Source organism: Thunnus albacares, chromosome 12 (genome assembly GCF_914725855.1).
Source record: "Thunnus albacares chromosome 12, fThuAlb1.1, whole genome shotgun sequence".
In the NCBI taxonomy this organism is placed as follows: domain Eukaryota; kingdom Metazoa; phylum Chordata; class Actinopteri; order Scombriformes; family Scombridae; genus Thunnus; species Thunnus albacares.
Genome location: NC_058117.1, coordinates 13,487,502 through 13,499,073, shown reverse-complemented (window position 1 = coordinate 13,499,073; position 11,572 = coordinate 13,487,502). Strand labels below are relative to the sequence as shown.

The following is an 11,572-nucleotide window of genomic DNA, read 5'->3' as shown; positions in this document are numbered from 1 at the left end:
AATGGGAGAAATGGTTTCATAACTGAACACAATACCTGGGTGTTATTCAACACGATTGTTGTTAAGGTTCTCATTGTGGTGTGATTTTGTGCCGACCATTGTGTGTTTTCTTTATGTAACCTGCTCATGCTGCCAGCCAGTGATAAGCCTGTGCACCCCATAGTAAATCACTTATAGATGGTTCAACAGATCATTTTGCATTTACATTAATTTATGCAGCCCAGCTCGTCCAATCAGTGCTGTTTAAAACATAAGCACACTTCTCAAATGAGCTGTGAAAAGATTTTACCCATAGTTCAAGCATCAAATCTTATTCTCCTAAGAAATTTTATACTTAACAGTTATAACCTGATAGACAATTTATATTTCAGTGGCTAAAAAAATGTAGGACAAACCTGTAGGACAAAAACATCAAGAAACCAATATTTAAGTGTCATCTGAGTCTAAAAACCTAAATCACTTTGGGTATGTGCCACTCGTGTGTCACTTATTTAAAGTCCTCCCACTTACTGGGCATACTTAATGTTTCTGTATAAACCCTAGAAAATATGTTTGCACACTTGTGTGTGTTTGTCGAGGTCAGAATAAATAAACTCCCATATACTTGTCTCACTTACTGCTGGTTCATGTTCATGATTTTTCAGTCTCAAGAACCATCATTGGGTAGATGTCACAACTAAAATGAGTAAATATAAGGGATATTGAGTCGTGAGTAAACTGAAAAAATGTTGTCTTCACCACTGAATAGAGTTCTGCCTGGTTTGTAAATACATTTTTTGAAAGTTTCTCTGTAAGAATCATTTATTCTTTAGAGAAATAATGCCTTGGCTTTTTTCTGTTATGAGCTGACATTTGCTTCCCATCATGATTGCTGATAGTCTTTGTTCCACAAAGACTTTTGCATTTATTAACCTGTTAACTGATGAGCTCTTAAGACAGGTGCATTCACTGGAAAGTTCAATTTGTTAAGGAGAAACACATATAGCACAAACATATGGTGTCTGCATAGGTTACCAAAGTATAATGATCAATATCTATGTCATTTCCAATAAAAAGGAGTTATCAACAATTATTAGTTAATTTATGCTTCTTAGGTTAGGCTATTCATAATGGATCTTCAAGTTGATTGTTTCAGATTTAACCATAAATGCTTAAATATTGTGAATGATGCCACCATTGGAAAAGAATAGAAAGGTAAAACATCGCCAGTAGAGATTGAGACAGGCCGGCAGAGGAAAAAAGAGAGGCCGAGTGCTCCATGCTTGGTGGCTAGATGAAGGAAGAGTGAGCAGAAGGCAAATTAATCAAAGGACATCAAAGGCAAATGGATGGAGGGAGGGAAGGAATGAAAGAGTGCCGCCCGTTTGTCCCATGCCGTTCCCGCTCCGCTCCGCCTGAGTCTGCTCTCAGATCTCAGGGCCATTGTGCCGCACGGGTGCATGGAGGGGGCTGAGGCACAATGCACACAACAAAACATACACACACACACACACACACACACACACACTAACAAATGTCTGAAAGCAAAACTTGAGAGGGAAGAAATGTAACTTTTCTAACTCAGATCTGGCTCCTTATCCTCTTTATTCTGTCTCTAATGCTTGTTTTTGTCACCCATTTTTGCATACGTATGTACTGTTGCTTGTAGTTTTCCCAACATCAAAGCATTTGAATTGACCAGAGTTGGCTGCACAAACTTTGACTGAAACATAAAAACACCGTCACACACTCTCTAACACGTACTGTATGTTGTTGTCAGTGTGAACTCTGCTGTCAGTGCTGGCTTGTGGCAGCAGTGGACGGCTCTCTTTGATAATGTCCTGCTAGATTCGGCCGCCTCTCTTTTTATCGTTCAGCCAGTTAGTTGGCTCAAAGTTGACTCCAATTTGTGCTCCCTCTTTGGGTAACTGGTCGGCACAGACTTTTTTTTGTGACCATCTAGACTGTGACCGTGTCCCTTTCCACTACCAGTGAATGTAAAGAACATTTTGATTATATCAGTTTTATATGAATCATTGCAGACCTTTCACCCACCCAGTGTCTGTAGTTAAACACTTACATGTAAAAATGAAATTTGTGTTGTAGAAAATAATTATGCAGATCCTCTAATGTCAAGAGTTATGTCGATATCATCTTGACCAAGGGAACTTGTATATTTGATGCATTACAAGTATCTGTAATATATTTCTGTTTAGTTATGATGTTCTTAATTTATTATTTTTTCCTTGTTGATGTCAATAGATCACATCTCATCCTTCACATCTCAAGTGACACCGATAATATCTCAGTTATTTAATAGTTGCCATAATATTCTGTACAGACATTCAAGGTTCCCAGAGGATAAGTCCTTATGATTTTGATGATCCGCTGACTTTTCCTCTAGCGTCACCATGAGGTTGACATTTGTGGTTATTGGACAGATTGTGAAACTTAGTGCAGATATTTGTGTTCCCCTCAGGATGAATTTTAATGACATTGGTGACCACGTAACTTTTCATCTGGTGCCTTCGTTATTTGTCCAGTACTTTGGTTTATGACCAAATACCTGTCAGGCTAATAACATTCCCATCAGACTCAGCTGTACTTTAGTGCTAATTAGCAAATGTTTGCATTCTAACATGCTAAACTGATATGGTTAACATGGTAAACATTATACCTACCAAAAATCCACATCATCATTGTGAGCATGTTAGCATGCTGATGTTAGCTTTTAGATTGAAGCATCACTGTGTTTAACTACAGTCTCACAGAGCCGCTAGCTGAAGACTTGTTCAATACACAGTGATTGTACAGTGAAGCTTCAATGCATGATGGTGGATTGCATGGTAACTTTTTAGTTGGCTTGATGCTTTGAAATGGAACGTTTTATTTGTTCTCTTCTCCTATTTTTCCATTTCTCCTCATGCATGAAGATTATTTGGTTAAATTGATGAGATCAAAGCTTTTATATAGATCCACCTTCATTAAACAAGGAGGAGATGCAGCTCAAATAATCTTACTATTTGACAAAGTCATCAGACATGTTGACATTTTCAGATGTAAGGACTTACAGTGTTGATGAGTAAATAATTTGTCAGTTAGAGACTTGTTCTTATGTGGCATCTCCACTTTTATAAAATAATAATTAATATGATGGAATCTAGACTCATTTTGTTGGAGAAAGTCAAGATGAGAAAGTAAAGTCAATTTTACTTTATTTTCGGCCGTGAAAAGAAAATACATCCAAAGAAATAAATGCAAGAAGCTAAAACAAAAAATGTTTGCACTGGTTAAATGAATGATCACTTCTGGACTTTAAAAACACATCATGTTCATGAGCACTCTTTTACTGTATCTTTATGTAACAAAAGCAGAGTTCAGCAGAGAAAGACAAAAGTGATGTGAACTGACAATATTTTAATGGGGGGGATAAAAGACTGTAAGTGATCAATGGAGGCGGCGGCCAAGTGATGCCCGGGGGACGGCTTTGATGTGGGCATCCTCAGAGGGACGCCGGGGACAATGCCCTCTTTGAGGGGCACGGAGAATGGCAGACACTTCCCTCTCCCTCTCTCGCTGTCTCACACTCTGTCACTCAACCTCCCTCCATCTCCTGCTCTCTCGGCTTACACTGTGACCCTTCGATTCAGACGCTTGTTGACGTCTCTCTCTCTCTCGCTCTACATTCCTCTACTCCTGTGTCACATCAGCCCATATCCTTATCTGCATAACTTTCTCCCTCTTCCTCTCACATTAATTAATTCAAACAACACCCCCTTCCCTGCCACCCAGCCAATCACTCCGCCTTCCCCTTTTCCTCCCTCCCTATCTGTATCTCTCTCTCCCTCCCTCTGTCTCCTTTCATAGAACCAAACCTCTTTGTGATGTCCAGCCTTGGCAAGTTGCGCCCGATTTGCTGTCACAGTCTTAATGAATTCATCTGTTTGTGCATTGGCCATGGGAGCATTTCTCCCTCCTCCCTCCCTTTCCCTCTCTCTTCCCTATCCTCTCCCCCCTCCCTCTGACTGGTGTTCCCCTGGGGACTCTATATATACCAGGGACAACTCCAGGCACCTATTGTTCCTCTAAGTAAATTTACAGACAGATGCCCTGCACCACAGTGTGGGAGAGAGCCCAGAGAGTCAGGAGGAGGGAGACAGTTAGCGATTGCAGAGAGCCACCAGACAATAAGGACCTGGAGACAGCAAGGGCACTGCAGGCTAGCCTCATCTCCAGCACCTCTGCATCCTCTTCAGTCATCCCGCGTGTCTACTGCCTGTCTGTTTGTTGTCACGGTGGAGTGGAGGTCTGATGCTCTGACACCATGCTGCTGCTGATATCACTGATGTTTATGGGGCTGGACTGCTTGCTGGGAGCCCCAACAGGTAGAGAAGTCTACAGGATGCCCCAGAGTGCACTCAAAGGTAATTTTTCTAAACTTAGTTGTTTGTTGTTTCTTAATTTTGGCCATTTATGTTCAGAGTTGTGACAACTGTACCTGTCAGTAACTATAGTTGGGAAATCTGATCATAACGTCTTCACCGTGAGTGTTGTAGACATTCTCAGAGGAGCATCTAACTGAATAAAAATCATTTGGGTAAAAATAGAGCACTTGCGTTTACACTGAACTTTAAATTTTATTGTAGACAAATTTTTATCTTTATATTCACTGCATCATAACAAGAACACTGCAAACCAACACTGGTGATGCTGTGATGCCTCATGAGTGTAAGATTCCTCCAAGAGTAAAGCGGGAAAAACATCTGGTGGTATTACCAGCTTCATTGAGACTAGCAAGCATATTTTTATACAAATATCTGGTGCTAGATACTTCTAGAAACTGTAAAAAATATATGTACAAATAAATTGAATTTGAGTCGTGTTATCAGCCTACATTATCATTTAGGTATATGTTTGGGTAAATATAAGCTTAAGTGTTGCTACTCAGGAGCACGAGGTGCCGATATTTAGTCAGTGATGCAACATATTGTATTATGTTACACCAAACATCATATGACATACTGAAATGCTTCCGGCACTTAAAAACAGTAAAGAACAAGAATGTTATCACCGGCTTATCATGCAGAGTAACTTGTCAAATCCTGCAGTAGAGCACAGTGATGGGAGACCTCTGGCCTTCTCTGGTTCAAGTGCTGAGTACAGCAGAGCCTTATACAAACGGCTGGTGATGACAGTGTGTGTTTGGAGTGTTTAGAACAAGGGACTCGGGGTCCCAGCCGCCCCAGGGCTGCCAGCCCGTGCCCCCAGGGCCTGTCCCTGCCCGCCAGCCTCTGCCCGCTCAGCCCTGGCCTTCTAATTAAGTCTTCAATCAGCATTGTTGTTGTTAGTGGCCTATCCTGTGATGTGGTGCGGCACAGAGGGGGGCTGCAGGGTTGGCGGCCCGATTGAAGTGTGTCTGTAGAAGCCTCACCAGCGCGCTGAGCGTTAGCTAGCTTCGCTAACACGCTGCCAATGAGCTCAAAGAGCAGCATGAGAAAAAGGGGACAACTCACACACATACAAGAAAGCCACACCAGTTCATACTAATGCTCACATGCAGACATAGTGTTCCCACAGCAAATAACAGTCTTCTATGTAATGACCTAGATGTCCTTCCTATTGACCTGTTGCCAAATTCTCCTTTCAAAACACTGGTAATATAGTCAGAATTCAGCAAATCTCAGAACATTTATTCATAAAAAATGTATTACCTTGAATAGTGGTGTCAGTCCTGTATGCACTAGAGCCTGACTGACTCTGGATTTGTGAGGTTATTACCAGTATTCATATTTATTTCATAAAAATCATTCTTGATAAAAATCCCTTAAATTTGGTTATTAAGGAATTGTGACCAATTGTGTGTACTGACTGGGACAGTTGACAAACTATGTAATGACGACATTATCTAAAGCTTATCTTTGTCAGTTCTGTGCTATAGTTTCTCGTTACGAATCACCCGACATATACACTGATACCAAAATCTGCATATCAGCCTGGCCACTATATCAACCTGGCCCTTGTGATGTGCACTCTATGTCTTCCTCTCTCTCTCTGCAAATCTCTTCTGTTAATTTTCTGTTCTTACATCACTTCTTCTTCCTCACCTCTCTTGCAGCTCTGTCTGATCGTGGTACTGTGGTTCTGGAAGCGGCCATGACGAGTGCCCTGTCCGCTCTTGAGCGCGCATCATCTGAGAGGAGTCGGGCCGAGGCGGGCTGCAGGGGCTGTGTTCCCTGTCTGTTTCAGGACTGTGGACAGCAGTCTGGATCCTGCTGTAAGTACAATATTCCTCTTGGCTTTCACATCCTGTTACTCGAGCACCCTGAGCCACATTTGTGCAACATTACCAGTGAAAGCTTTCTTAGAGTGTCCAGTAACTCCTAGATCTCCCCTTGTTGCCCATCAGCTTCTCCTGCCAATGCCTTATCAGAGCCCAGCTGTGATGTCATCACCAAAGCCCAGAAGCTTCAAGATGAAGCTGAGCGGAGTTGGGCTTTGAGCCAAGCCTGTGCTTACTATCAGCATCGCTGTCCACCTGGTGACTTGGACAAGGAGAGCTGCATCAGGATCATGGGTGAGAGTTGCAGTGCTCGCGTCCTCCAGTGCAGCCTGCTTAACACAATGCAGAACCTGGAACCTGCTACACAGACGCACGTACAGGGTGAGTACAGTCAAGTAAGCCAGTGAAGAGGCACAAGTCTAATATTCAATGTTTGTCTGCAAAAAAGTGGAATTTGCTACATTTCTTGACCATCATTGTCCATCTGTCCCAGCAGCAGTGTGCGGTCAGAGGTCCTCCACGGTGCAGAACATCACGCAGCCTCGCTCCAGGATTGTGGGTGGCTCCCCTGCTCCTCCAGGCAGCTGGCCCTGGCTGGTCAACCTGCAGCTAGATGGTGGCCTAATGTGCGGAGGGGTCCTGGTGGACAGCTCCTGGGTGGTCACTGCTGCACATTGCTTTGCTGGGTAAGTGTGTATGTATGTGTGTGGCACTGTTTTCCGTAATTGGACTAAAATAATCAGTATATATATATAGAAATCTGTTTACATCATCAGAAATAATCACTGTGCCTCTTCTACTCTCCCCGTTTGTCTTATTGTTCTGTCCTCTGTAGCAGCCGCAGTGAGAGCTACTGGACGGCTGTGGTGGGGGAGTTTGACATCACCAAGACTGACCCTGATGAGCAGGTTCTCAAAGTCAACCGCATCATCCCTCATCCTAAGGTAACATTACATTCATTACCCAAAGTGGAGGAGCATAGCATTACCTCTTTCACTGCACTTCCCCGTTCATCCAATCACACAGCCAGAACATTCTGTAAATCATCGAGCCATTTAGTCAATCAATGAATCAAACTCTCCTCTATTTCTGCAGTTCAACCCAAAGACCTTTAACAACGATATAGCCCTGGTGGAGCTGACATCCCCTGTGGTCCTGTCTGATCGTGTCACCCCTGTGTGTCTCCCCTCTGGCATGGAGCCCCCTACTGGCAGCCCATGCCTGGTGGCGGGCTGGGGCTCCCTCTATGAGGGTGAGTGGAAGATGCTGTAAATGACACACATTCTCACTGTAGAGCTATTTATGGCTTTGGTTTTTTTCTATGCATCTGTGAGGCTTTTTATTTGTTTATTTCCTTCTTAAGATACACATGCTGTTGATTAAGACTGTACACTTGCAAATTGATCAAAGTTATTGTGTACTAGCTTTATGAATATACTATTTCTTTAATATCTTATTCTTGATTTGGTTTTTAGCTCTGTCCTGTTCTGTGCTACTACAATGAATGGACCCTGCAACCTCCTGGAGATCAATAATGTTGTGTTTTCTGTGTGTATTTTCTCTACAGATGGCCCATCTGCTGACGTGGTGATGGAAGCCAAAGTGCCCCTGCTGCCTCAGAGCACTTGTAAGAGTGCCCTCGGCAAAGAACTGGTCACCAACACTATGCTGTGTGCTGGCTATCTCTCTGGAGGTATAGACTCCTGTCAGGTGAGCAAAACAATTGAAGAGTTTAACTGAAGACTTTATAAATTGCTGCAATTGTATTTGATTGTTAGCAGCAACTGAAGCATTGTCTGTAATCAGTTTTTTAATTTTTTTGTCTGCTGTAGGGAGATTCTGGAGGCCCCCTTATCTACCAGGACAGGATTTCGGGCCGGTTCCAGCTCTATGGTATTACCTCCTGGGGAGATGGCTGTGGGGAGAAGGGAAAGCCTGGAGTCTACACTCGGGTGTCTGCTTTTTCCGACTGGATTCAGGATGAGATACAGAGTGAGTTTATGGCAACAATAAAGCACCAGAGGAGCTAATGTGCAAAATGTTTATCACTGATTTACAACTAATACATATTGAAATGTTAAATTACTGTATATTTCAAATCATTCATACCATTTCTGTTTGTCCTTTTTAGAGTCATTTGGGAGCCGGGAGCCAACATGTCCGGAGCTTCTAAAGACAACAGAAATGACTGAGGAGGAACAGAGGTCTGAGTTCAGCTCTCTTTGTCGCTTTTACACTCTAACCTGTCCTCCCGGTCAGACTGCCAGCTCTTGCAGCCGAATGGCCGAGGACAAATGCCTCACCCGCTTCAAGAAATGTCGTAAGTACAATTTTTTCAAATGCTCAGCTTGATATACAGAGCAAAAGTTGCTTTAAATATCATGTCATCATGTTCTGCAGAGGTTTCTCATATATATTTTTTGTCATGCTCTGCCATCTAGAGTTGCGTTCGTTCCTGCAGACCCTGTTGGACTTGCTCCAGAGGGCTGAGGACTACATCAGGGACAAAGTTGACTTGACCTTCTTCACCCAGACTCTCCCTCAGCTGGTTGAGCACATCTACAGCACAGCTTTCACTCACACCAGAGAGAGGAGGGACCTGGGCCTGAGTCGTGGTCTCACGCAGATTGAAGGTACACAGCTGATAGATAATGTTATTCTATCTTCTGTCTAAGCTTCAAATGTATAGGTAGCTTATAGAGACAAACATCGCAAACATTGATTCAGAACATTGATTGTTTCACAGTCCAACAATCTTTTCCATATGTACAAGTATATTAACAAATAGAGTTGTTGGACACTGCTGTAACAGGTGTTTTATTACTTGCAGAACAGCTAGGTGGAGCTGTGGCGCCAGAGGAGCAGGGTCCCTCTCCAGTTCCTCCAGCCTTATTCAGAGAGGTGGGCCCCTTGGTGGATGACTGGGAGAAATACCTGAGAGGCATAGCTGAGGACATGGATAAACAACACATTGACTCATCCACAGACGTCTCCTCTATGTCAACACAACAAGAGGAAAACATTTTCATGCAGGTATATTATTTGTTTATTACAAGTGTCCAAATGAAGTTGGTGGTGCAAGACATTAAATCTTGCCATGTCATGTGATGTCGAGATAGTCACTACACAGTCTGATGTGTGAAAATAAGATAAAAATGTAAAAATCAATAATGGCTTATTGATTACGTTTCAATATTAGCCTTTCAATATAAAAGAAAGCCGACTTCTCTCTAGACTCACCATTTTACACAAGCATTCAAAAGGGAAGAATTTTTTAACACTGGTACACTGTTTTTGATTAAGGGGCATTACTCTTGCTTTTTTGCAACTGGAATAATTCTTTTTCCGTTTTTCTCTGAATTACTGAATGCAACATTTTCTTCTGGGAAATATAGTATGCAGATATAATGTTGTGCTGGGCATTTATCTGAAGCTAATCATAGAATCTGCTGTATTTTTTCATGTCGTTTCCAGGCAGGGGAGTCCTCGCTTCATCAGCTAGAGGGAGAATATAAATCTGCCATCTTGGCTCTGCGCTCTAAACTGGACCCAAAAGCTGCTCCTCCCATCCTGCACTTGGACACAACCTACCTCCAGGAGGAGTCTCCCAACACTTCACCTATTCCCACTTCTTCCAGTGGAACACAAGTCCACACCAGTCCCTCTGCCTCCTCCCAGAAATCCCCGGAGCCATGGTCACTTCTAACAGCCCTGATGAATGAAATTCAGACATTAAGAACACAAGATGAAACTGCGACAGAAGCTGAGTCACAAAGTGAAATGTCGTCCAGTAGAATTGCTTCTCCTGATGTGACGTGGGACGCCACATCGGATGATCTTACTTTTGTTGAGAATGGAGAATTAACATCCAGTCCAGTGCAGTCAACAACAGTCGTCCAGCCAATCACTGTGGGTGACGGCACGGAGACGACTGCTCAGCCCAGACAAACTGCACATGCTGTCAAGCCTCTAAGTCTCCACAGAAAATACAGGAGCCTTCTTCACAAGAGGCAGATACCTGGGGCCAGTGGGAAAAGTATGTGGCACACACAGATCTGACAAAACTTTCATTAAATAGTTTGTGATGTTTTGGTCTTGTGTAAATGTTATTTCTCATATATTTTTTTTTGTTTGTTCCTATAGTTTGTACTGGGGTGAGAGAGTCCTCACAGCAAGTCAGCCAAGTCAGAGACTCTTACCGCTGGGTGTTAAGCATCCCAAGCAAGAACCTGCACATGAACTTCCAAGAGGTAAATAATCCTTCAAGATGGAGAGGTTTAGAGAAGTGAATGTGCATTGGTGGGAAAAAAATGAATGTTGTAACTTATGCATTATTTCTTTCTCTCTTTTGTTCAGGTGTTAGTTGATCTGAGCTCAAAGAATGATCGAGGACTTTACCAGGCACGGGTTAGAGCTGTAGTGGGAGGACGACCTTTGACCTTCTACAGTCTTGTGGGCCTGGAGAATGAATCATTCTACCGCAGTGTGCCAAGGATCATCGCTTTGGCACTGGAGGCACTCAAGACTTAACTTAATTGTAACACGGAGTGCAATCAGATGAAAGACAGAAGACTCAAACGAGAGATGATGGCACAAAGACTCTCACAGTTGTTGCGGGACTTAAAGTCACAACAGAGAGACGCACACAAAAAAACGCACACTCAAACAAAAATGTTTTTCTTTTGTGGTTTCCCGTGAAAAGCGTTCTGTTTTTTGTAGCAGTTTTTCCCCATCAGAGAGCAGGATTTGGGCTCTAAATAAAAACACAACCATGAATGTATCAATCCAACTATGAACCACCCATCACGCCACAGGTTTTTTTTTTCTATGTGGTTGGAGACACAGCCTTGTCTAACTTATGAATCTGTACAAATGATAAGTTATTCATATTGTCATAAAGTCTTTTGCAAAGGTTGAGCCTCTTGTGAAGAACACAGACTGTATATATTATTCATGTTATCTTTATTCATATCATATTTATTTGTATAGAGAAAATCCTTTGTATTTTTGTAAAAGAAAATCTATATATGAATAAAACTGTTATTAATGCTATTACATTTTGTGTTGAATGTTGTGGGAAACCTTAGGTTTTTAAGTCCAAATTGAATATTAGATAGGAGATATTCTGATTAGCTGTCAGTAATGCTGCTAATCCTGCAGTATTTTGCTGCTGGTCTACAGCAGAGGAGGGGCCAGCCATTCTGTTGAGTTTCTCCAGACATGTTTCAATGCTGATCGGCTTGACCACAGATTGACCTCAGTCCTCCGACTCTTTTAAAGTAAGCTTTCCCATCAACACAGCAGCTGCTGTGC

The 11,572-nt window shown here is 42.5% G+C and overlaps 1 protein-coding gene across 1 annotated transcript; it reads left to right on the top strand.

Annotated features, from left to right (window-relative positions):
- Positions 1-2,648: 2,648 nt before the first annotated feature.
- prss56 (serine protease 56) lies at positions 2,649-11,268 on the top strand. The gene is made up of 14 exons (XM_044367266.1): positions 2,649-4,403; positions 6,095-6,253; positions 6,386-6,640; positions 6,756-6,945; positions 7,095-7,203; positions 7,355-7,511; positions 7,827-7,969; positions 8,092-8,251; positions 8,391-8,579; positions 8,701-8,892; positions 9,090-9,292; positions 9,734-10,295; positions 10,403-10,509; positions 10,616-11,268. The coding sequence occupies exons 1-14, from the start codon at positions 4,304-4,306 to the stop codon at positions 10,787-10,789; spliced, it is 2,700 nt and encodes an 899-aa protein (XP_044223201.1). The 5' UTR covers positions 2,649-4,303; the 3' UTR covers positions 10,790-11,268.
- Positions 11,269-11,572: the final 304 nt, after the last annotated feature.

Coding starts and splice junctions, on each gene's coding strand:
- prss56 (XM_044367266.1), top strand. CDS start 4,304: ATGCTGCTGCTGATATCACTGATGTTTATGGGGCTGGACTGCTTGCTG. Junction 7,512..7,826: donor CTGGGGCTCCCTCTATGAGG/GTGAGTGGAAGA, acceptor TTTTCTCTACAG/ATGGCCCATCTGCTGACGTG. Junction 10,510..10,615: donor TGCACATGAACTTCCAAGAG/GTAAATAATCCT, acceptor TCTTTTGTTCAG/GTGTTAGTTGATCTGAGCTC.